This window comes from Pseudophryne corroboree, chromosome 6, assembly GCF_028390025.1.
Source record: "Pseudophryne corroboree isolate aPseCor3 chromosome 6, aPseCor3.hap2, whole genome shotgun sequence".
NCBI lineage: Eukaryota > Metazoa > Chordata > Amphibia > Anura > Myobatrachidae > Pseudophryne > Pseudophryne corroboree.
Window position 1 is genome coordinate 808,581,387 of NC_086449.1, and position 26,826 is coordinate 808,608,212.

The 26,826-nt window shown below is 48.7% G+C and overlaps 1 protein-coding gene across 1 annotated transcript in view; it reads left to right on the forward strand.

Moving 5' to 3' along the window:
• The first annotated feature begins 10,720 nt into the window (after positions 1 to 10,720).
• FAM180A (family with sequence similarity 180 member A) overlaps positions 10,721 to 26,826 on the forward strand; it is a 38,326-nt gene continuing 22,220 nt past the window's right edge. The window contains exon 1 of the mRNA XM_063930601.1: positions 10,721 to 11,051. Coding sequence (XP_063786671.1) covers positions 10,976 to 11,051 — 76 coding nt within the window. The 5' untranslated portion in view covers positions 10,721 to 10,975. The remainder of the gene's footprint in view (positions 11,052 to 26,826) is intronic.

Genomic DNA, 26,826 nt, shown 5'->3' on the forward strand with positions numbered 1-26,826 from the left:
TCCCGGTGCCAGTCCTGCCTAGCGTGATCCCGCTGCCAGTCCTGCCTAGCGTGATCCTGGTGCCAGTCCTGCCTAGCGTGATCCCGGTGCCAGTACTGCCCAGCGTGATCCCAGTGCCAGTCCTGCCAAGCATGATCCCGGTGCCAGTCCTGCCTAGCGTGATCCAGGTGCCAGTCCTGCCTAGCGTGATCCCGCTGCCAGTCCTGCCAAGCGTGATCCCGGTGCCAGTCCTGCCCAGCGTGATCCAGGTGCCAGTCCTGCCAAGCATGATCCCGGTGCCAGTCCTGCCTAGCGTGATCCAGGTGCCAGTCCTGCCCAACGTGATCCCGGTGCCAGTCCTGCCTAGCGTGATCCCGGTGCCAGTCCTGCCTAGCGTGATCCAGGTGCCAGTCCTGCCCAACGTGATCCCGGTGCCAGTCCTGCCAAGCATGATCCCGGTGCCAGTCCTGCCTAGCGTTATCCAGGTGCCAGTCCTGCCCAGCGTGATCCCGGTGCCAGTCCTGCCTAGCGTGATCCCGCTGCCAGTCCTGCCTAGCGTGATCCTGGTGCCAGTCCTGCCTAGCGTGATCCCGGTGCCAGTACTGCCCAGCGTGATCCCAGTGCCAGTCCTGCCAAGCATGATCCCGGTGCCAGTCCTGCCTAGCGTGATCCCGCTGCCAGTCCTGCCTAGCGTGATCCCGCTGCCAGTCCTGCCAAGCGTGATCCCGGTGCCAGTCCTGCCCAGCGTGATCCAGGTGCCAGTCCTGCCAAGCATGATCCCGGTGCCAGTCCTGCCTAGCGTGATCCAGGTGCCAGTCCTGCCCAACGTGATCCCGTTGCCAGTCCTGCCTAGCGTGATCCCGGTGCCAGTCCTGCCTAGCGTGATCCCAGTGCCAGTCCTGCCAAGCGTGATCCCGGTGCCAGTCCTGCCCAGCGTGATCCAGGTGCCAGTCCTGCCAAGCATGATCCCGGTGCCAGTCCTGCCTAGCGTGATCCAGGTGCCAGTCCTGCCCAGCGTGATCCCGGTGCCAGTCCTGCCAAGCGTGATCCAGGTGCCAGTCCTGCCAAGCATGATCCCGGTGCCAGTCCTGCCTAGCGTGATCCAGGTGCCAGTCCTGCCCAGCGTGATCCCGGTGCCAGTCCTGCCTAGCGTGATCCCGGTGCCAGTCCTGCCCAGCATGATCCCGGTGCCAGTCCTGCCAAGCGTGATCCAGGTGCCAGTCCTGCCAAGCATGATCCCGGTGCCAGTCCTGCCTAGCGTGATCCAGGTGCCAGTCCTGCCCAGCGTGATCCCGGTGCCAGTCCTGCCCAGCGTGATCCAGGTGCCAGTCCTGCCAAGCATGATCCCAGTGCCAGTCCTGCCTAGCGTGATCCAGGTGCCAGTCCTGCCCAGCGTGATCCCGGTGCCAGTCCTGCCTAGCGTGATCCAGGTGCCAGTCCTGCCCAGCATGATCCCGGTGCCAGTCCTACCCAGTATGTTCCCAGTGCCAGTCCTGCCCAGCATGGTCCCGGTGCCAGTCCTGCTCAGCATGACCCCGGTGCCAGTCCTGCTCAGCATGTTCCCAGTGTCAGTCCTGCCCAGCGTGATCCCGGTGCCAGTCCTGCCCAGCATAACCCAGTGCCAGTCCTGCCCAGCATAACCCAGTGCCAGTCCTGCCCAGCATAACCCAGTGCCAGTCCTGCCCAGCATAATCCAGTGCCAGTCCCGTCCAGCATGATCCCAGTACCAGTCCTGCCCAGTATGATTCCGGTGCCAGTCCTGCCCAGCATGATCCCGGTGCCAGTCCTGCCCAGCATAACCCCAGCACCAGTCCTGCCCAGCATAACCCCAGCGCCAGTCCTGCCCAGCATAACCCCAGTTCCAGTCCGCAGTGCGCTGACAGTGTAACTCTAATGTGATTGTTTTATGTTCATATTTAACGGCTCCTGTCTGTGCATGGGGAATAATAGTGCTCTGCGTGGTGTGTATAGTCCTGGAATAACGGTGAACAAGGCTGAGGGACTCTAGTAACGATTTGAGACCTGGATATGTGTGGGGAGTGCCACGTGCCACCAGTGAAACTAATTTTCTACTTCAGTGGCTCGAACCCTCAATGGCTACAGACAGTCATTTATGATTGGCTGGTGCAGTTGTAGCAACAGGATCCTCTCTCCAGCCAATTGGTCATTGGGGTCATGCCCTCAGCCGCCACACACACGGCACAAGATCTGCGCCAGGTGACCCTGGTCGCTTTAACGCTTGCTCTGCACAGATGCGGAATTAACCCCTCCAATACTGCCATGCAGCGCAGCCAGTAACGTTTATATTGTATACATTCTGAACCCTATACAATTTACAGGCATCATACTTACAAGGCCATTAGCAATCAGTCACTCACTGTACAACGTATGTTATACGTGCACAATAAGCTTCAGTGTTCGTATGTGACGCAGGAGAAAATACTTACAATCAGCGTTCCTTTAGAAATCCTGACGAATCACAAACACACATGCTGTAATGTATACAGAGCATAGCTCTGTGACCCGCGCCGTATAACTCAGCCGCAGGAGGAGACAGTTGCTATATATACAGAGCTCCTGTTAGTTTATCCTTCAACAAATCATTATCATATATAATCCTGGATGATGAACAGCCCCGGGAAGTAGGCTTGAGACATTTGCAACCACTTAATAAACACAAAATATAAATGATAAATAGTGGAGATATTTCCTTCTGAAGCAATACATAGAATTGCCGACATACTGAGACTTATGGAAAGACTGAGTATAGCTCCCAGCATTTATAGGGGACGATGCAGGACGAAGAGTGCGCTCTGCGTGCAGCGCTACCGGTTATTATGGCGGGCCCAGTTGCTGGGGGTGTGACCATGGTACTCAACCGCTTTCTGTGACACGCTACCTCTCCGTGCGTCTTTGCAGCCACCCCCCTGTTACCCCCCAGTCACCATCCAGGAACGCCCCTTTCTACGACCGTGAGGTTAAATTTGTTCTGCGACTCTGCGTCCAACATTGTCACCCTCATACTGAACTTAACACGTGTGTGGACATTCCTGTTTGAAAGAGTCGATTGCTCCGTTAGTAGCTACTGACCACTGTGCAAAAAATGGAAATTTCCAGATCTCTCCCATCTGGTGTCAAATAAATAAATGGGGTAGGTTTGTATACTTGCTTTTAGTTCACTTTATAAGACTGATAATAATTGCAGTCTTCTGGGGGGAAAACAAGCTATAATTTGTGTATGCGCTGTGTAACATTAGTGACACTGATGTGAGAATGTGACAAGTGTCAACAAATGGGCTCAGCGCAGGCGGTGAGAGAACTCTGCAGCAGGCGGGTGAATAGGCTTAGACATGAAATGAATAGGATACCCCTTAATTGAATAGGCTTAGTCATACAATGAATAGGATTAACCATGAAATTAATAGGCTTCCCCATGCCATGAATAGGCTATGCCATGAAATTAATAGGCTTAACCATGAAATGAATATGCTTCCCCATGCAATATAGGCATACCCATGAAGTGAATAGGCATAACCATGAGATGAATAGGCTTCCCCATGCAATATAGGCATACCTATGAGATGAATAGGCATACTCATGAAATGAATAAGCTTCCCTATGTAATGAATAGGCTTCCCCATGGAATGAATAGGCTAAGGCATGAAATGAATAGGCTTCCCCATGAAATGATTAGGCTTAGCCAGGAAATGAATAGGAATACCCATGAAATGAATAGGCATACCCATGAGATGAATAGGCATACCCATGAGATGAATAGGCTTCTGCATGAGATGAATAGGCATACCTATGAGATGAATAGGCATACCCATGAGATGAATAGGCTTCTGCATGAAATGAATAGGCATACCCATGAGATGAATAGGCATACCCATGAGATGAATAGGCTTCTGCATGAAATGAATAGGCATACCCATGAGATGAATAGGCATACCCATGGCCATGAGATGAATAGGCTTCTGCATGAGATGAATAGGCATACCCATGAGATGAATAGGCATACCCATGAGATGAATAGGCATACCCATGAGATGAATAGGCTTCTGCATGAAATGAATAGGCATACCCATGAGATGAATAGGCATACCCATGAGATGAATAGGCTTCTGCATGAGATGAATAGGCTTCTGCATGAGATGAATAGGCTTCCCCATTAAGTGAATAGGCTTAGCCAGGTAATGAATAGGAATACCCATGAAATGAATAGACTTAGCCATGAAATAAATAGGCAAATCATACCATCCCTGTGTTTCATATACTTACATTTTACTTTTTGGGGATTTGAGTGACCTTAAAACATCTCATTTTTATTGTACTAAAACATTTTGTTGCCTAGATGAAGGGGTCATTGTCCCGGGCCAGCAGCTGCAGTTACAGACCAGATATAGGCCCTCATTCCGAGTTGATCGGTCGCAAGGCGATTTTAGCAGAGTTACACACGCTAAGCCGCCGCCTACTGGGAGTGAATCTTAGCTTCTTAAAATTGCGACCGATGTATTCGCAATATTGCGATTACTAACTACTTAGCAGTTTCAGAGTAGCTCCAGACTTACTCTGCCTGTGCGATCATTTCAGTGCTTGTCGTTCCTGGTTGACGTCACAAACACACCCAGCGTTCGCCCAGGCACTCCCACCGTTTCTCCGGCCACTCCTGCGTTTTTTCCAGAAACGGTAGCGTTTTCAGCCACACGCCCCTGAAACGCCGTGTTTCCGCCCAGTAACACCCATTTCCTGTCAATCACATTACGATCGCCGGAGCGAAGAAAAAGCCGTGAGTAAAAATACTTTCATCATAGTAAAGTTACTTGGCGCAGTCGCAGTGCGAACATTGCGCATGCGTACTAAGCGGATTTTCACTGCGATGCGATGAAAAATACCGAGCGAACAACTCGGAATGAGGGCCATAAAGTGCTATATTAAGGTATTAAGCGATTATCTTCAATCTTGTGGCTTGACAGACTGTAATAATGATATAAACAAGTGCAGCTTCCTCCTGCAGCACGTCCCCACTGTATACCAGCAGTTACACTGCGTCTCAGGGACATTCCAGGTCTGACATGTTTTGTTTGTGGTAATTCCGCATTATAATTCTGCTGTTCTCAGCAGGAAGCATTGCAGAACATACATAACGTTCTCACTGGGACTCATGCCACGGCCACAAACTATATCACATAAGATAACACAGGAGTCACTCCTCCGGCTGGCTGATGGAAAGCACTCCACACACTGTCAACCTCCAGTCACTTGCATTCCATAGAAGGAACAAGTAAAAAGGATAATTTGATAAAGAAGCGAAACTTTCTGGGAAGCAGAAGTCAGAAGGAGCCAAAGTTATGGGAAGAATTTCCTGTCGTTTCTAAGCTGTTTCTAAGCCTTTATGGCCAGAAAATGGAAACCAAATAAATCAGATTGTGTTTTATATGTGAGATCATTAGATCAGTATTTCCCATTAAATGATATTGTCAGTTTATTCTTTTCTCACCGATGTTGTCTGCATAAAGATTTAACCACCAATATTCACTTTGTGGAATTGTGAAATGTTTTCTGAATACGGCGCACAGTACTGCGGCCATTAGAAGTACAACAGATGCTTACACCGTTGTTACCGCCAAAAATATTGGTGCCCTCAACAACCTGACAAATGAGAGCCCTGCCTGCTTGCCCACTCTTCAGGGTCGCCAATAGGGCTGGGTACAGAGTACCCAGGCCTGGTTCCCTTCAGGGGCCATGTGTACAGGGAAGGAATAACCACGCCTCTCCCCAAATGCCATGGGCACCCCCCCCCTTCGGCACAGTGTGAATATACATGCCCCCATGTGGCCACGTCCACTGTACTGGGGCAAGCCAGATTAAGGGTGGAGGGTGTGTGGTCAGTGCTGTGTGGGTGTGGCCAGTGCCATGTGGGCGTGTACACATCTACTCTATCAGCCCCGATGTCTCTCTAAATACGTAAAAGTAGAAAAACTGCTTTATTGTGTGAGGTAAATAGAAATACAATTTTTATGTATATGATTATGGCCGCCTGTGGGGGCAACTGGCCGTCATCGTGCTGTCATGATCATGGGCCTATTTTTATTTGGAGGTCTGGGGCAGTGGGCCCATTGTTAATCTTGTCCTGCCCACTGTACACCAAGTACCCACTGTACACCAAGTACACTGTACACCAAGTACCCACTGCCCACTGCATACACCAAGTACAATAACTGCCCACCTTATCATGAACCTATACTCCCATCCATTGGCGTTTCTACAATAGGTGCAAGGTGTGTGGTGCACACGGGCCCCTTGGTCCAGGGGGGCCCACACTGCAGATATTGCACCCACGTTTTAATACTTATGTAGTTAAAATGCCGGCGGACGGGATACCGGCATCACAATCCGAATGAGCTCGGGATCCCGTCAAAATTCGATGCCTGGAATCCTGAAAGTACTTTTAGCGGGATGCTGGTACTTTATCTACGTACACTTAGGGGGGGATGTAATGCCGTCCCAGTTTGCCGGACGTGCGGGTTGCCAGCCGAACACGGATGTTTTTTTAATGGGGCAGTCATTTTCAAGGCAAAACCATGCCTTGTAAGTGACTGCAACCCGCACGTCTGGCATTACCCGCCCTTTATCTCTCTCCAAGGCTTAGTACATACTGTAGACCCCTTACTTTGAAAAATGACAGTTAGGAGCTGATTGGATGGAACATTATCTCCATCCACTTTATCTCTCTCCAAGGCTTAGTACATCTGCCCCAGTGTATGGCCACACAATATCTGGGTTCTTGCCCTAGGGAGAAAACATATCCCTGTTATTCCAGGGACAGGGGAAATGTTGAGAGGAGCCAGATGCGGCTGACCAATGATCGGATCAGTCGGGCATGTTGGAAGGCGTCTCGTACCCGACCATCTGATCATCGCTGATTGGCCGCGGCCACACACAATGCGACTATCGGCCCGATCCACCAATAATCTGTGAATCAGGCCAATAATTGCAAAATGTGCGCCCGGCGTTGCTGTCTTTCCATTATTTTGGGACCACCAATACCTGTTGTGAGATTTGTTATTTGTACCGTGCATAAGCCACGATTGATCACCAATGGCAGTCGCAGTGGGAATGTGGACGCAGAGTGATTGACAGTCAGTGTGCATTTATGGGAGGTAACGGGGGGGTTGCTAGTCAAATGCCGGCGTGTTGTGAGTACTCTGTGGGCATTCCTGCACTAGCAGCTGCACCTGTGAACTCAGCTGCAATGGCTCCAGTTGCTCACTTCCGATGGGCATTCTGAGCAACCATAGGGTGGATCAGGTGACCGATGGTGTGAATGATGTGCGATTGATGGTATTTGTACACAAGCAACGTATCAGAGATGATGACAGTGGGCCTCTCTGTACATATCGCTGCAGCATTAGTATATTTTTGCAACGATGCCTAACAAGTGCCTTAGGGGGACATTTACTAAGCAGTGATAAGAGCGGAGAAGTGAGCCAGTGGAGAAGTTGCCCATGGCAACCAATCAGCACTGAAGTAACATCTATAATTTACATACTATGAAATTATACAGAGCTGTTGATTGGTTGATGGGACAACTTCTCCACTGGCTCACTTCTCCACTCTTATCACTGCTTAGTAAATGTACCCCTTAGTCACTGTTTAATATTACAGAAGCAAAGAAGATAATGATCACAGTTTGCTATAAACATGTATCCTCCCAGCACAACTGATGACCAGGCTATTGCTGGTATAGTGACTGCAGAAACTGATTAGTCAGAATCCTAATACCCCTGAGTATAAGTGTGTATAGATCTTTCCTTTCAAGATATTAAACAGTAATCGAATTATTAAATAAAGAAATAATTTTGTGGTAACAAAGCTGCTGTTCGATTACAGCATTCCCATAGTTATCTTTTGATATATATATTTTTTTTTAACTTAAGTCCAGATTTCTGAGGAGGCTGCACAGGCGCCCGATGTTCGTTTCACTACAACTGTCTTTCTTCAGGTAAAAATCCCAAACATGCCCTCCTCACCCGCTGTGTTTCAGAATGTGTTTAGAAACGTGCGTATGCCTTACCCACACTCAGCAAGGGACACAGTAATCTGATCAACCCCTACTTCCATGAGAAGATACTATTGTACATTTGATGTTCCTGTAAATGATTCTCTGTGAGTCCACAATCTGCTATAGAGGCGAGTAGAATATTGCCCTGTTCACTCTTGGTATAAACTTATTAGTACAGAACATTTGGAATAAATGCGGTTTGTCAACAGTGAATATGTGAACAAATTATATGCTGACATCAGAATGCTGACACAGTTCTAAAAGGTGAAAGCATGTTTAACCATGTCGGCAATGTCAGTTTAAACATAAAGCGTTGAGTGACACTGCCGTCACAGTTAAAATGCTTTACCTAACATTAGAAACATGTCGGCACCCTGGCGTTGGCATTGTCATGTCCACTTTTACCCCTTTCATATCAAAATCCTGGATCCACAATGGGTTATTGAATGCAGTTTCAAGCCACATCGCAGTGGCTGAAACCCTGGGGGTCATTCCGAGTTGTTCGCTCGTTATTTTTTTTCGCTACGGAGCGATTAGTCGCAAACTGCACATGCGCAATGTTCGCAGTGCGCCTGCGCCAAGTAAATTTGCACAAAAGTTTGGTATTTTACTCACGGCCTAACAAGGTTTTTTTCATCGTTCTGCTGATCGGAGTGTGATTGACAGGAAGTGGGTGTTTCTGGGCGGAAACTGACCGTTTTCTGGGAGTGTGCGGAAAAACGCAGGCATGTCTGGGAAAAACGCGGGAGTGTCTGGAGAAACGGGGGAGTGGCTGGGCGTGTGTGTGACGTCAAACCAGGAACGAAACTGACTGAACTGATCGCAGTGTAGGAGTAAGTCTTGAGCTACTCAGAAACTGCTAAGAAATTTCTATTTGCAATTCTGCTAATCTTTCGTTCGCAATTCTGCAAAGCTAAGATTCACTCCCAGTAGGCGGCGGCTTAGCGTGTGCAATGCTGCTAAAAGCAGCTAGCGAGCGAACAACTCGGAATGAGGGCCCCTGTTCGCACAACAGGCTGGATCCAGGATATTGCCGGGTAGACCCGTGTGCAGACTGCCTGATCTGGTGGCGCTTGGAGATGACGTCATCTCCTAGTGTCGGTGACCAGACTTTACGGTCCTTTTAGCATGACTTGGGTCAGATATCCTGGTTCACACCATTCCCTCTGCTTCTCTCCTCCACAGTGCACTCCCTACTGTGACTGACACTGACGTGACCTTGGGTCATGCCAGCATCACATGGATGGATGCTGCAGGAGATGTATGATCATCGCTGGTCTGTACAGGATTTCTGCAGCTGCTGCTCTGCTGCCTGTCATATAACATGACAGCATTACCAGAAAGCCTGTACATCCCCATCGGAGGACAGCCACTGCCAGCAAGGACTTCTGAACAGAGGTGTAGCTAGGTGCCATGGTGCCCGGAGCAAAGGTATGTTTCGGCACCCCCTCCCCTGTACTGAATTGGGGGCCTGCCCAACATGTGGTGGAATGTTATATTTGAAAAGAAAAAATATAAAAAAATTATAAATTGGTCACAGGGCCGGTTGTAGACCTTGTAGAGCTCAGGGCGAAAGTTTTCCCTGGGCACCCCCCCCCCCCCCTTCCCTCCAAGTTTAAAACAGGGACAGTGCGTCCCCAGGCATGCAACAAATATATAGGGTCGTGGCTTCATAGGGGAGGGATGTGACCACAAAATAGTGGCAATTCACATTACACTGCACAGTAGTTTCCATTAATCACATTACACCACACAGTAGAGACTTATACATGTTACACCACAGAAGAGCTGTTTATTCACGTTATGCCACAGTAGTGCCCCTTCTACACATCATGCCACACAGTAGAGCCGCTTACATACGTTACACCACAGTAGAGCTGCTTATACAAGTTACACTACAGTAGAGTCGCTTATACATGTTACACCACAGAAAAGCCATTTATACATGTTATGTTGCAGCTTGTAATGCAGACAGAGGTGCTGCAGCAGCAGCTGAGGCATAGTGAGGTGCTGCAGCATCAATGTAGAGAGAGAATGATGTAACAGCCGGGGCAGAGAGGGGTGCTGCAACAGCTGGGGCAGAGAGAGGTCTGCAGCAAACAAGGCAGAAAGAGGTGCTGCAGCAGCCGGGGCAGAGAGAGGTGCTACAGCATCCGGGGCAGAGTGAGGTGCTGCAGCAGCCTGGGCAGAAAGAGGTGCTGCAGCAGTGAAGGCTGCAGGACAAAAGTAACCCGGCTGCACAGCTACAAGCAGACAGTGACACATGTAAAGAGGGCGGGCAGAGCTACGGCATGTGCTGGATGTCAGTGTCACCTGCTGTCACCACTGGCCTGCCCTGTTCCCCACCTAGTCTCTGAGTCTAAGTCAGTGTGCGCTCCATCTGCGTCCTCTAACTTTTTTGGCGCCTGGGGCTCGTTCTTCACTGGAGTCACCCTCGCTACACCCCTGCTTCTGAAATCTGGAGCTGAAGCAGCAGAGTTTAGATGTCCAGCCTGACACATGCCCCTAGGCTTTTCCAGATACCCCAAGGCATGTGCCTATACTGACTACCCAACTGGACAGGCAGGTGCATCTCTGAAGTCAGACACTGTACAGGGAGTGTTCTGAGTTTCCACAGAAGCTCTGCGTCAGTAAAGGCGGCCCGCTTCCCAGAGGGACACTCATGGTACAGACAGCGATGTGGAGAGTGGGATAATGTTTTGGTTCCCTCTCACTGCTGAGCTCTCACGTGCTGCAACCCTGACTCATTCCAGATGTGTGTGAGGGGGGGGGAAGAAATATCTGCTACAGTCATAAGTCAAACTACAAGCAGCTGAGAGATCACAGAACTAGACTACTGAGAGACCCAGGAGCTGCAGCAAGAGGAGCAGGTTCTTATTCCAAGGGAACGCCGAGAGCCCACACTCAGCCCAGGCACCAGACGGCGGTATAATGTACCTACAGTCCTGCGTCCTACTGCTGCTCTACAACTGTGTGGAGGCCAATTTCACCAGCAAGTGGCAGAGAGGTAAAGGATTATATATGATGGGTTTTGCATTTATTTCTTAAATTGAATTTCAGTTAATACATTTTAATATTATTGTAATTATTTTTTATTTATTTTTATATATACAGTATACAGGGTTTTTTGTGTTTTTTTTTTTGCTATCTGGTGTAAAACAAGGCGGGACGTATACATTTGTGGGAGTTTTTTTTCCAATGAAAGCGAATAACTTGTTTATTGATTTAATTTACTCTCCTGAAAACCTGCCAAAAATAAATATCCCGTAAGCAGGAGGATTAAGTTCTCTGGCAGCAAATGAAATTGCGCATTTAGATTCCCCCCCCCCCCCCCAAAAGCGCCATTTGTTAATTAAAAAGGATTAATTCATTTATTATGTTTTACATTATTATTATATGTTTTCTCAGAATGAAAATACATTTGGTTAGGTTACCATTAAATAACATAAATGATCTATAACCGGGTGTGGTTCATCAAATCGACAGTGTCTAGGTCGACAATGTTTAGGTCGACCACTATAGGTCGACAGTCACTAGGTCGACATGGATGGAAGGTCGACAGGGTTTCTAGGTCGACATGTGATAGGTCGACAGGTCTAAAGGTCGACATGAGGATTTTATTTTATTTTTGTGTCGTTTTCTTTGTAGAGTGACCGGGATCCCAAATTAGTGCACCGCGTCCCCTCGCATGGCTCGCTTCGCTCGCCATGCTTCGGGCATGGTGCCTTCACTCCACTACCGCTTCGCTCGGCACACTTTACCGTTCCAATCGTAGTCCACGTGGATTGTTAAGTATGAAAAAAATCAAAAAAAGAAAAAAAATGTGAAAAACTCATGTCGACCTTTAGACCTGTCGACCTAGCACATGTCGACCTAGAAACCGTGTCGACCTTCCATCCATGTCGACCTAGTGACTGTTGACCTATAGTGGTCGACCTAGACACTGACCGGATCCCCTATAACCAGCAAGGTATATGTAGAAGGCTGCAATTTACTAAGTATAGTTAGCTGTATTTTACCAGATAATCCAGAACATTTAGGGGGTGATTCCGAGTTGTTCGCTCGCTAGCTGATTTTAGCAGCTTTGCACACGCTAAGCCGCCGCCCTCTGGGAGTGTATCTTAGCTTAGCAGAATAGCGAACGAAAGATTAGCAGAATAGTGAATAGAAAATTCTTTGCAGTTTCTGAGTAGCTCCAGACTTACTCCTACACTGCGATCAGTTCAGTCAGTTTCGTTCCTGGTTTGACGTCACAAACAGACCCAGCGTTCGCCCAGCCACTCCCCCGTTTCTCCAGACACTCCCGCGTTTTTCCCTGACACGCCTGCGTTTTTCCGCACACTCCCAGAAAACGGTCAGTTTCCGCCCAGAAACACCCACTTCCTGTCAATCACACTACGATCAGCAGAACGATGAAAAAACTTTGTTACGCCGTGAGTAAAATACCAAACTTTTGAGCTAATTTACTTGGCGCAGGCGCACTGCGTACATTGCGCATGCGCAGTTTGTGACTAATCGCTCCGTAGCGGAAAAAAATAACGAGCGAACAACTCGGAATGACCCCCTTAGTTAGGGATAGAGGTGAAGTTTGTAGAGTGTTCACCTGTTACTGTAATACTGTATAATTCACCGTTTTCCATACAGGCACATTTCAATCTATTCTAATCGGATAAATAATCTGGACTATTTGTAAGTACGTGTGCATTAATGAAATATATTCTCAAATGAAAGCAACAGCTACATTGTAGATTTGTATTCTGTTAGAAATCTATATATCTTGTGCGCTTGATAAACTCAGCACACTACAGTCACTTTGGGGGTCATTCCGAGTTGATCGCTCGCTAGCAGTTTTTAGCAGCCGTGCAAACGCTATGCCGCCTCCCACTGGGAGTGTATTTTAGCTTAGCAGAAGTGCGAACGAAAGGATCGCAGAGCGGCTACAAAGTTTTTTTGTGCAGTTTCTGAGTAGCTCTAAACCTACTCAGCGCTTGTGATGACTGCAGACTGTTCAGTTCCTGTTTTGACGTCACAAACACGCCCTGCGTTCTCCCAGCCACGCCTGCGTTTTTCCTGGCACCCCTGTGTTTTTCCAAACACTCCCTGAAAACGGTCAGTTTACACCCAGAAACGCCCTCATCCTGTCAATCACTCTTCGGCTGCCTGTGCGACTAAAAAGCATCGCTAGACCCTGTGTAAAACTACATCGTTCGTTGTAATAGTACGCCGTGCATGCGCATTGCGCCGTATACGCATGCGCGGAAGTGACGTTTTTTTGTCTCGTTGCTGCACAGCGAACTAATGCAGCTAGCGATTAGCTCGGAATGACCACCTTTGTTACTAATAGAGATCTTTACAACTTGCAATGTTCCAAAGGGATGCGGTAAATTTTTACCGTCTGTCGGGATCCCGGTGCTAAGGATACTTAGGCCGGAATCCCGACACCTGGTGAAATGCCGACGGTCGGAATTCCCACTTGGGTGGTGTTCCATACCACCACCTGAGGGGGAATATAATAGTGTGATGAGCGAAGCATGGCGAGCGCAGTGAGCCCGCGAGGGGAATCTCTGCACTCGCTGCCGTCATTACGGCGTCAGTCTCCTGACTGCCAGGATCGCGACAGCCGGCAAATCATACTGAACCCTTTCCAAAGTAGCAGTGAGTGCTTTTAGCTATCTAAAAAGTGTCTCCTTGACTTTATGTCTTGGGATATGTACACATGGTCATTCAAAAAGGAAAACGTTGTGTACACAAAACCCTGTGACAGAAAGAACCTCACTCAGATCCGATTGTAATTGCTTCTCATGTCATAAAGTGCTGATTATCGGTACTTTGCGCCAGTGGTGTCACAAGGCGGGGTGCGGGGGCTGCGGTACGCACCCAGGTGTGACACCAAAATGTGGGCTCCTCCGCAGTGTCAGGAGCCAGGTGCTGCAGTGTTAAATTCGGCTACAGAAGAGGAGCCGACAGCGCTGGGAGACAGTCTCCAGGAGCAGCCCAGAATGTCTGGAGTGACGATCCCCATAAGACAACGTCCCCTTAATTTACGGTCACGCTCCCTTTTTGCGACGAGCACGCCCCCGGAGTGACGATCCCCATGAGACCACGCCCCCCTTTATTTTTTGTCCACGCCCCTTTGTGCCACGAGCACGCCGGGTCTCACCGCACCCGGTGACGCCTCTGCTTTGTGCATGTGCAGGACACTGTGTGTGTGTCCGGGCCCTGTGACAATGGAAGCCGTCCGGCATCAGACTGTCAGTGATTAACAATCTGATACCATATGGGGGGGGGTGAGTAGGGGGCAGCGACGGCCTCCGTTTGTGAAAATGGATGGTGCATGGCCGCCGTTGAGGGGGAGGGAAGAGGCCAGGATCACTGTGGTTGGACGGAGATTTCCTGGCCTCTGTGATGGCTGGATTGCGTGACCCCCATGAGGGCTGCAAGCCGCCAACGGTGTCACAGTAATCCGATGCCTGCGTCCTAGGATGCAGCTCATACCACTACCGCAGCAGGAGGTGTCTACTTGTAATAGGCGCCTCCTGCTGCATCACCATATAGCGCTATCGCTGCTGCTTCCAACCACATCTGATTTAGCTCCAGAATGCCCGTCTATATACATTGTTGTTTGGACTACCAGCATTTTTGCATTAGGAGTTGGCTGCTTGGAGAAAAGGCGGGTGAAATGCGTGTGTGCCAAGATAACTTAATAACCTACAGATGAACCACAGTGAAATGCGTGGGATGTTTTTGCAATGTCTAGCAGGCACAGCTATAATCAGGTGCTAGTAGATGAACAGTCTACATGCTTGTGACATTACAGCCCGAGTATACATTACATAAGGCAACACACATAACCAGCATATCCTAGCACTGCACTGGTACAGCAGGGTAGGGATGGCCATTACAACTGAATGTTTGCAAACATTGATGCCTCGGATACAATGCTGATGGTTTTGCCATTCTTATTGAGAATCCATTCCACCATCAAATGATTCTTTTCAATATGGGTTCTCCAGATAGACACTCCCATTACACACCCATAATACGCCCCTGACACTCCCATAATATGCCCATGACACTCCCATTACACACCCATAATACGCCCATGACACTCCCATTACACACCCATAATACGCCCATGACACTCCCATTATACACCCATAATACGCCCATGACACTCCCATAACACAACCATGACACTCCCAAAACACACCCATAACACTTCTATAATACACCCATGACACTCCTATTACACACCAATGGCACTCCCATAAAACAACCATGACATTCCCATTACACGCCCATAAAATGCCAACGATACTCCCATTACACGCCCACGACACTCCTATAACACGCCCATGACACTTCCATTACACGCCCACGACACTCCCATAACTTGTTCATGACACTTCCATAATATGCAGATAACACACCCATGACATGCACATGACACTCCCATTACACACCCACAACACTCCCATTACACACCCACGACACTTCCATTACCTCTACCTGAGATTCTCTCCTAGCTACTTCTTTCGGCTGAGCTCTTAGCCCTTCTCATAGCTCCTCCCCTCTGCTCAGCTCCTTCCCGTCACCTAGCTCCCTCCATTCACATAAGTCCTTCTTTTTATTTAGCTCCTTCTCTTCACCAAGCTTTTCTCCTCCACCCAGCTCCTACTTTTTAGCTAGTCCCTGCCCTCTGACCATCTCCTTCCTTCATCCAGCTCTTCCTCTCTTCCCAACTCCTCCCCTCTATCCAGTTCTTTATCTTCTCATAGCTCCTCCCCTCTGCCCAGTGCATTCATTTCACCTAGCTCCTCCCCTCTGCACAGTTCTTTCCAGATGAATCTAGATTCCCTTCGTTGAAAGAACCCGAACGCGCTTAAAGCATTTTCATTTTTTCCGAAATCTACGCTTTATGTAGGTTTTTTCCTGCTATTTAGCTGCCATTGTACCCTTGTGAGCTCGCTTTGTTCATCACATTTCGCTCGCCACGCTTCGGCCCTGTTTAGTATTTATTCCCAATAGATGATGACATTGCCCCAGTGCCTGTCAAGAAAGGTACTTTTGGTGAAGGGGATCTATGTGCTACAGTCCCATTGCTTACCTTCTCATAGCTCCTCCCCTCTACCCAGATCCTTCTCTTTACCCTTCTCCTCCCTGCAGCCCAGTATCTACCCTCTGCCTAGCTGTTCTTCTCCACCCAGCTTACCCCTTACCTAGCTCCTTATCTCTACTCCACTCCTTTAACTTACCAAGCTCTTTCTCTTAACCCAGCGGTTCTCAACTTCAGACCTCAAGTACCCCCAACAGGTAATATTTTGAGGATTTCTGTCTCTGGGAACAGGTGGGATAATTATTGATCTAGCAAAATAGATGAACCCTACTGTGCGTAATTAAAGCTATCCACAAAACATGTCCTGTTGGTGGTACTCGAGGACTAGAGTTGAGAACAACTGTCTTGATCCATGTGTATGCAACGCATTTTGGGGTTTAATTCAGACCTGATCGTAGATGTGCTAAATTTGGCTAGTCCGCCCCGCATGTCAGGCCCTGCCCCCTTCCCGCTCTCACGGGTTCAAAAGCATCGCACGACAGTGACGTCACGCAGCTGCTGCGGTCCACCCCCACAACGGTCCGGACACGGGGACGGACCGCTGCCCAGAGATGCTGTTAGCATCTCACTGGGCTTCACGGGCGCACTCCTCAAAGGTCTTCAGACTGCGGTCACTTCCGTTGCAGTGATTGGGTCTGAATTAGGCCCTTCATGCATTGCTGCGTTTAGACACCATCATCTTTAGATGCCACCTCTGTCGCACCATCAAAACTTGTACCAGCCCCATGCTAAATTACCCCTTCTGCAGCCTAACCCTAACCATAACTGTAGCCCAAACCTTAACAGTCATGAAAAACCACACAACGACCTTTCATGCGTCAACCTTTTGGACGTTGACCTTTTGAAACTGTCAACTTTTTGACCGTGTCGACCATCTGTTGTCAACCTATTGACTGTCTATCTTAATGGTTCCCAAACTCAGTCCTCAAGGCATCTTAACAGTCCGGATTTGAAGGATATCCATGGTTGAGCACCGATGGCTAAATTAAATTGACTGAGGTACTTATTTAGTCACCTGTGCTCAAAAATGGATACACTTAAAACCTGGGCTGTTAGGGTGCCTGGAGGTCCGAGTTTGGAAACCACCGGTCTATCTTCCATTCCGGATACCTGTGCGTAAGCATCGCCATTTCCCAGTCACGGCATGCTTGCGCTGGGATGCAGTCAGCATCTCGGCTGTTGGGAACCCAGAAATCAGAATACCGACAACATCCCGCTGCCCGAATCCCGACAACCGGGATCCCGAACGAGGAGGCACCACGATGCTGCAGAGGTAAGCCACGGGAGGGGGGGAGGTTAGGTTAGGCTGCAGGGACAGGGGGTTAGGGTTAAGTTGCGTACCAGGGGGTTAGGGTTAGGCTGCGGGGAGGAGAATTAGGATTAGGCACGCCCTCGGAGGGTTAGGGTTAGGCTACGGGGCGGGAGGGTTAGGATTAGGCAGCGGTGATGGGGGGGGGTTAGGTTTAGGCACCTCCAGGGGGTGGTTAGGGATAGGCACAAAGGGAGGGAGGTTATTGTCAGGGGGGTGGGGAGAGGGTAGAACACCCTTAACTCACCCCTGGCGGTATTTTAAGCTCCTGGATCCCAGCGTCGGTATTTCGCTCACCGGGGTACCATACACCGGGATCTCATACTGATCCCCTTGCGCTGTGTGACTGTTTAGGGACACATGCATAACATTGACCATTCCTGCATATATCAGCATTGCATGTCACTCATAGTAAGGCTTCTGTAGAATGCTTGCCGGCCGTCCTAGCTCCTCGTCACAGGCACCTAGTCCGGAGTAGGGAGGCCAATCCCGGGCCATTTTTTCAATGGTGGGAAGTCCTGAGCGGCACCTGCCTGTCAGTGTCTGCTCATGCCTATGGGGGTAGGTAGCGGTGCGGGAGGGTGGGTGTAGGTAGTGGTGCGGGAGGGAGGGTGTAGGTAGCGGCGGGAGGGTTGGTAGCGGCGCGGGAGGGAGAGAGGGAGTGGTGTAAGTAATAACACTTACTATTAGGCGGGCGGCCGCGGCAGCCATGGACACACTGAACATGGCGGCATTTCAAATGAAGCGCCGGCCGCCAGCCAACCAGAGCTGGCGGACCGGCAGCCAATCAGGGAAGCTGCCGCAGCAGTCGCTCCTGATTGGCTGCGGCAGCTTCCCTGATTGCCTGCCGGTCCGCCAGCTCTGATTGGCTGGCGGCCGGCGCTACATTTGAAGTGCCTCCACGTTCAGCTTGTCCATGGCTGCCGCGGCCGCCCGCCTAATAGTAAGTGTTATTACTTACACCCACCCGCCCTCTCGCGCCCTACCAACCCTCCCGCACATGCGCACTGTAATCCCTAGAATCCCGGGATTGGAGGCTCCAATCCCGGGATTCAAATCCCGGCATTTTTGGGCCCAAATCCCGGGATCCCGCCGATCCCGATGCCGATGCCGGGATTGGCCTCCCTAGTCCGGAGTTATCAACTTCCTTTTCAAGCTCTTAAATTTAGAGTTGGTTATTTGTGCTCTGACTTAGTTGCTCCTAATGAGGAACATCTATGTGCTAAATTGTAGTCCACACGTCAACATTACCTCGCCCTTTCTGACCCCGTAATGGTTCCTGGCTCCACGGAATATACAATGAAAGACGTTGGCTGTGCTAGACTCCAAGCGATACCTATTAAAGCTCTTAATAGGGCTTATGTGTCCCCGGCTCCAAGAAAACATATGGTTGTGGAGGAAACGGGACTCTGTCCTAAATGTAAAATACAGGCAGCACACATAATACGTGGTCCTGTCCAAAACAGCAACAGTCTCGTATGAAGTCATTTATTTTTTTATTTGAATCCACAGTATTTGTGCTATCAACCCCATGTTTCATGTTCAGTTGTCTATGGACCCCGAAGCTTTACTTCTCGCATACTTCATCCGAGGATATGACTAAAGAGAACATGGGGGAGAAGTTGCCTATCTCAACCAATCAGAATGTAACTATCAATTTATGGAATGTACTAGTGAAATGGGGTTCGGTATGAAATAGCGACGGCCGGGATGCTGGCGGTCACATGACCGGCCGCGGCATCCCAACAATGAGGATCCCAATACCGGACAGAGGTATGTATTTTATCCCTCTCCTTCCCCCTACCCTAACCCATAGGGGATAGTGGACAGGGCTACTACCCCCCCCCCCCCCAAGTGCCTAACCCTCCTTACAATAAATGAATGCTGTCCAGTATAGCCTTGTCTACTATAGTACAGCCTTGTCCAGTATAAGCATATCCAGTATACAGTAGCCCTGTCTGTCCAGTGTAGCTAAGTCTACTATAGTACAGCCTTGTACTATGTAAGCATGTCCAGTATAGCCCTGTCCACTATACACTAGCCCTGTCTGTCCAGTATAACCATGTCCAGTATAGCCTTGCCTACTATAGTACAACATTGCCCAGTATACCCATGTCCAGTATAGCCTTGTCTACTATAGTACAGCCTTGTCCTATATAAGCATGTCCAGAATAGCCCTGTCCAGTATACAGTAGCCCTGTCCAGTATACAGTAGCCCCGTCTGTCCAGTACAGCCCTGTCCAGTATACAGTAGCCCTGTCTGTCCAGTATAGCCTTGTCCAGTATACAGTGACCCTGTCTGTCCAGTACAGCCCTGTCCAGTATACAGCAGCCCTGTCTGTCCAGTATACAGTAGCCCTGTCCAGTATACAGTAGCCATGCCTGTCCAGTATAGCCCTGTCCAGGATACAGTAGCCGTCTGTCCAGTATAGCCCTGTCCAGTATACAGTAGCCCTGTCTGTCCAGTACAGCCCTGTCCAGTATACAGTATCCCTGTCTGTCCAGTATAGCCCTGTCCAGTATACAGTAGCCCTGTCTGTCCAGTATAGCCCTGCCCAGTATAAAGTAGCCATGTCTGTCCAGTACAGCCCTGTCCAGTATACAGTAGCCCTGTCTGTCCAGTATAGCCCTGTCCAGTATACAGTAGCCATGCCTGTCCAGTATAGCCCTGTCCAGGATACAGTAGCCGTCTGTCCAGTATAGCCATGACCAGTATACAGTAGCCCTGTCTGTCCAGTACAGCCCTGTCCAGTATACAGTATCCCTGTCTGTCCAGTATAGCCCTGTCCAGTATACAGTAGCCCTGTCTGTCCAGTATAGCCCTGCCCAGTATAAAGTAGCCCTGTCTGTCCAGTACAGCCCTGTCCAGTATACAGTAGCCTTGTCTGTCCAGTATAACCCTGTCCAGTATACAGTAGCCCTGTCTGTCCAGTATAGCCCTGTCCAGTATACAGTAGCCCTGTCTGTCCAGTACAGCCCTGTCCAGTATACAGTAGCCCTGTCTGTCCAGTATAGCCTTGTCCAGTATACAGTGACCCTGTCTGTCCAGTACAGCCCTGTCCAGTATACAGTGGCCCTGTCTGTCCAGTACAGCCCTGTCCAGTATACACTACAGTAGCCCTGTCTGTCCAGTACAGCCCTGTCCAGTATACAGTAGCCCTGTCTGTTCAGTACAGCCCTGTCCAGTATACAGTAGCCCTGTCTGTCCAGTACAGTCCTGTCTAGTATACAGTAGCCCTGCCTGTCCAGTACAGCCCTGTCCAGTATACAGTAGCCCTGTCTGTCCAGTACAGCCCTGTCCAGTATACAGTAGCCCTGCCTGTCCAGTATAGCCTTGTCCAGTATACAATGGCCCTGCCTGTCCAGTATACAGTAGCCCTGCCTGTCCAGTACAGCCCTGTCCAGTATACAGTAGCCCTGTCTGTCCAGTACAGCCCTGTCCAGTTTACAGTAGCCCTGCCTGTCCAGTACAGCCCTGTCCAGTATACAGTAGCCCCGTCTGTCCAGTACAGCCCTGTCCAGTATACAGTAGCCCCGTCTGTCCAGTATAGCCCTGTCCAGGATACAGTAGCTGTCTGTCCAGTATAGCCCTGTCCAGTATACAGTAGCCCTGTCTGTTCAGTACAGCCCTGTCCAGTATACAGTAGCCCTGTCTGTCCAGTACAGTCCTGTCCAGTATACAGTAGCCCTGCCTGTCCAGTACAGCCCTGTCCAGTATACAGTAGCCCTGTCTGTCCAGTACAGCCCTGTCCAGTATACAGTAGCCCTGCCTGTCCAGTATAGCCTTGTCCAGTATACAATGGCCCTGCCTGTCCAGTATACAGTAGCCCTGCCTGTCCAGTACAGCCCTGTCCAGTATACAGTAGCCCTGCCTGTCCAGTACAGCCCTGTCCAGTATACAGTAGCCCTGTCTGTCCAGTACAGCCCTGTCCAGTATACAGTAGCCCCGTCTGTCACGTATAGCCCTGTCCAGGATACAGTAGCTGTCTGTCCAGTATAGCCCTGTCCAGTATACAGTAGCCCTGTCTGTCCAGTACAGCCCTGTCCAGTATACAGTAGCCCTGTCTGTCCAGTATACAGTAGCCCTGCTTGTCCAGTATAGCCTTGTCCAGTATACAATGTCCCTGCCTGTCCAGTACAGCCCTGTCCAGTATACAGTAGCCCTGTCTGTCCAGTACAGCCCTGTCCAGTATACAGTAGCCCTGTCTGTCCAGTATAGCCTTGTCCAGTATACAGTAGCCCTGTCTGTCCAGTACAGCCCTGTCCAGTATACAGTAGCCCTGTCTGTCCAGTATAGCCCTGTCCAGTATACAGTAGCCCTGTCTGTCCAGTACAGCCCTGTCCAGTATACAGTAGCCCTGTCTGTCCAGTATACAGTAGCCCTGCTTGTCCAGTATAGCCTTGTCCAGTATACAATGTCCCTGCCTGTCCAGTACAGCCCTGTCCAGTATACAGTAGCCCTGTCTGTCCAGTACAGCCCTGTCCAGTATACAGTAGCCCTGTCTGTCCAGTACAGCCCTGTCCAGTATACAGTAGCCCTGTCTGTCCAGTATAGCCTTGTCCAGTATACAGTAGCCCTGTCTGTCCAGTATAGCCTTGTCCAGTATACAGTAGCCCTGTCTGTCCAGTATAGCCTTGTCCAGTATACAGTAGCCCTGTCTGTCCAGTACAGCCCTGTCCAGTATACAGTAGCCCTGTCTGTCCAGTACAGCCCTGTCCAGTATACAGTAGCCCTGTCTGTCCAGTACAGCCCTGTCCAGTATACAGTAGCCCTGTCTGTCCAGTACAGCCCTGTCCAGTATACAGTAGCCCTGTCTGTCCAGTACAGCCCTGTCCAGTATACAGTAGCCCTGTCTGTCCAGTACAGCCCTGTCCAGTATACAGTAGCCTTGTCCAATAACACTGTAATACATGTACTATAGTATAGTCATAGGTCTGACATATCTACACTATAAACACAGTCACCATGTATCTCTCCCTTTTAGTGGAGGTGGGGTGTTGGTGGTAGGAGGGCAGAGAGCAGGACCCCAGCTCACACATACATTGGGGCCCAGGGTGTTGTAGCTAAGTAAGTGGATAACATGAGTATGAAAAGTGTATGATAGTGACGCCTTCCACCCTGTGCAGTATTGTCCTTTATGGTGATTACGTCGTCACCTCCCACGCTGCGTGTTACACGTTACTGCGCTGTATAGTCTGCAGATTATGCTAGATGTCAATGGAATACATTGTTTTATTGCTGTACAGTTATACACCCAAATATCAGGCATGTGCGCCAATCACACATCGTAATCCCCCTGATCCCCGCTCTCCAGCTGGCATCTCCACCCAAGTTCCACTAGAAGCTCATCTATTGCTATTACAGAACTACATTATAATCATGGGATCCAGGAGTGGAATGTGTGTACAGAACAAATGTGCGGCCCCTCCCAGGAACAGTGTGGACCGTGCTGCGGTCGTCATGTGTCTGAGCTGCAGATTCATGTAACAGTCCCATACAGCAGTAATATATGATATATAGTGTATTATGCACTGACATCAGTTATGTAGTATTCTGTGTCACACCCGGCTGCTCTTATATATAGGAGATTTATATATGTCATTCATACTCCATAGTGTCCAGCTGCCGTTGTTCCAGCAGTGCACTGCGATCAGGAGGTTTGTTCTGTGTTACTGGAGGCTGTGAGATATTTCTATAAAAACTGTGCACCATACTCACTCTATGACATCATCATACAATTACTGACTAATCCCGTACTGTGCTCACTTTGTGACATCACCATACAATCACTGACTAATCCCGTACTGTGCTCACTTTGTGACATCACCATACAATCACTGACTAATCCCGTACTGTGCTCACTCTGTGACATCACCATACAATCACTGACTAATCCTGTACTGTGCTCACTCTGTGACATCACCATACAATCACTGACTAATCCCGTACTGTGCTCACTCTGTGACATCATCATACAATCACTGACTAATCCCTTACTGTGCTCACTCTATAACCTCACCATACAATCACTGACTAATCCCGTACTGTGCTCACTCTATGACATCACCATACAATCACTGACTAATCCTGTACTGTGCTCACTCTATGACATCACCATACAATCACTGACTAATCCCGTACTGTGCTCACTCTATGACATCACCATACAATCACTGACTAATCCTGTACTGTGCTCACTCTATGACATCACCATACAATCACTGACTAATCCCGTACTGTGCTCACTCTATAACCTCACCATACAATCACTGACTAATCCCGTACTGTGCTCACTCTATAACCTCACCATACAATCACTGACTAATCCCGTACTGTGCTCACTCTATTACCTCACCATACAATCACTGACTAATCCCGTACTGTGCTCACTTTGTGACATCACCATACAATCACTGACTAATCCCGTACTGTGCTCACTCTGTGACATCACCATACAATCACTGACTAATCCCGTACTGTGCTCACTCTGTGACATCATCATACAATCACTGACTAATCCCTTACTGTGCTCACTCTATAACCTCACCATACAATCACTGACTAATCCCGTACTGTGCTCACTCTATAACCTCACCATACAATCACTGACTAATCCCGTACTGTGCTCACTCTATTACCTCACCATACAATCACTGACTAATCCCGTACTGTTCTCACTCTATTACCTCACCATACAATCACTGACTAATCCCGTACTGTGCTCACTCTATTACCTCACCATACAATCACTGACTAATCCCGTACTGGGCGGAAACAGGCCGTTTTATGGGAGTGTTTGAAAAAACGCTACCGTTTCTGGGAAAAACGCGGGAGTAGCTGGAGAAACGGAGGAGTATCTGGGCGAACGCTGGGTGTGTTTGTGACGTCAAACCAGGAACGACAAGCACTGAACTGATCGCACTGGAAGAGTAAGTCTCGAGCTACTCAGAAACTGCACAGAGAAGTCTTTTCGCAATATTGCGAATCTTTCGTTCGCAATTTTGCTAAGCTAAGATTCACTCCCAGTAGGCGGCGGCTTAGCGTGTGCAAAGCTGCTAAAAGCAGCTTGCGAGCGAACAACTCGGAATGAGGGCCAGTGCTCACTCTATTACCTCACCATACAATCACTGACTAATCCCGTACTGTGCTCACTCTATGACATCATCATACAATCACTGACTAATCCCGTACTGTGCTCACTCTATTACCTCACCATACAATCACTGACTAATCCCGTACTGTGCTCACTCTATGACATCACCATACAATCACTGACTAATCCCGTACTGTGCTCACTCTATAACCTCACCATACAATCACTGACTAATCCTGTACTGTGCTCACTCTATGACATCACCATACAATCACTGACTAATCCCGTACTGTGCTCACTCTGTGACATCACCATACAATCACTGACTAATCCCGTACTGTGCTCACTCTATGACATCATCATACAATTACTGACTAATCCCGTACTGTGCTCACTCTATTACCTCACCATACAATCACTGACTAATCCCGTACAGTGCTCACTCTATTACCTCACCATACAATCACTGACTAATCCCGTACTGTGCTCACTCTATGACATCACCATACAATTACTGACTAATCCCGTACTGTGCTCACTCTATTACCTCACCATACAATCACTGACTAATCCCGTACTGTGCTCACTCTATTACCTCACCATACAATCACTGACTAATCCCGTACTGTGCTCACTCTATTACCTCACCATACAATCACTGACTAATCCCGTACTGTGCTCACTCTATTACCTCACCATACAATCACTGACTAATCCCGTACTGTGCTCACTCTATTACCTCACCAAACAATCACTGACTAATCCCGTACTGTGCTCACTCTATTACCTAACCATACAATCACTGACTAATCCTGTACTGTGCTCACTCTATGACATCATCATACAATCACTGACTAATCCCGTACTGTGCTCACTCTATTACCTCACCATACAATCACTGACAAATCCCGCACTGTGCTCACTCTATGACATCACCATACAATCACTGACTAATCCCGTACTGTGCTCACTCTGTGACATCACCATACAATCACTGACTAATCCCGTACTGTGCTCACTCTATTACCTCACCATACAATCACTGACTAATCCCGTACTGTGCTCACTCTATGACATCACCATACAATCACTGACTAATCCCGTACTGCGCTCACTCTATTACCTCACCATACAATCACTGACTAATCCCGTACTGTGCTCACTCTATTACCTCACCATACAATCACTGACTAATCCCGTACTGTGCTCACTCTATTACCTCACCATACAATCACTGACAAATATCGTACTGTGCTCACTCTGTGACATCACCATACAATCACTGACTAATCACGTACTGTGCTCACTCTATGACATCACCATACAATCACTGACTAATCCCGTACTGTGCTCACTCTATTACCTCACCATACAATCACTGACTAATCCCGTACTGTGCTCACTCTATGACATCACCATACAATCACTGACTAATCCCGTACTGTGCTCACTCTATTACCTCACCATACAATCACTGACTAATCCCGTACTGTGCTCACTCTATTACCTCACCATACAATCACTGACTAATCCCGTACTGTGCTCACTCTATGACATCACCATACAATCACTGACTAATCCCGTACTGTGCTCACTCTATGACATCACCATACAATCACTGACTAATCCTGTACTGTGCTCACTCTATTACCTCACCATACAATCACTGACTAATCCCGTACTGTGCTCACTCTATGACATCACCATACAATCACTGACTAATCCCGTACTGTGCTCACTCTATTACCTCACCATACAATCACTGACTAATCCCGTACTGTGCTCACTCTATTACCTCACCATACAATCACTGACTAATCCCGTACTGTGCTCACTCTATTACCTCACCATACAATCACTGACTAATCCCGTACTGTGCTCACTCTATTACCTCACCATACAATCACTGACTAATCCTGTACTGTGCTCACTCTATTACCTCACCGTACAATCACTGACTAATCCCGTACTGTGCTCACTCTATTACCTCACCATACAATCACTGACTAATCCCGTACTGTGCTCACTCTGTGACATCACCATACAATCACTGACTAATCCCGTACTGTGCTCACTCTATTACCTCACCATACAATCACTGACTAATCCCGTACTGTGCTCACTCTATTACCTCACCATACAATCACTGTCTAATCCCGTACTGTGCTCACTCTATGACATCCTCATACAGTCACTGACTAATCCCGTACTGTGCTCACTCTATGACATCACCATACAATCACTGACTAATCCCGTACTGTGC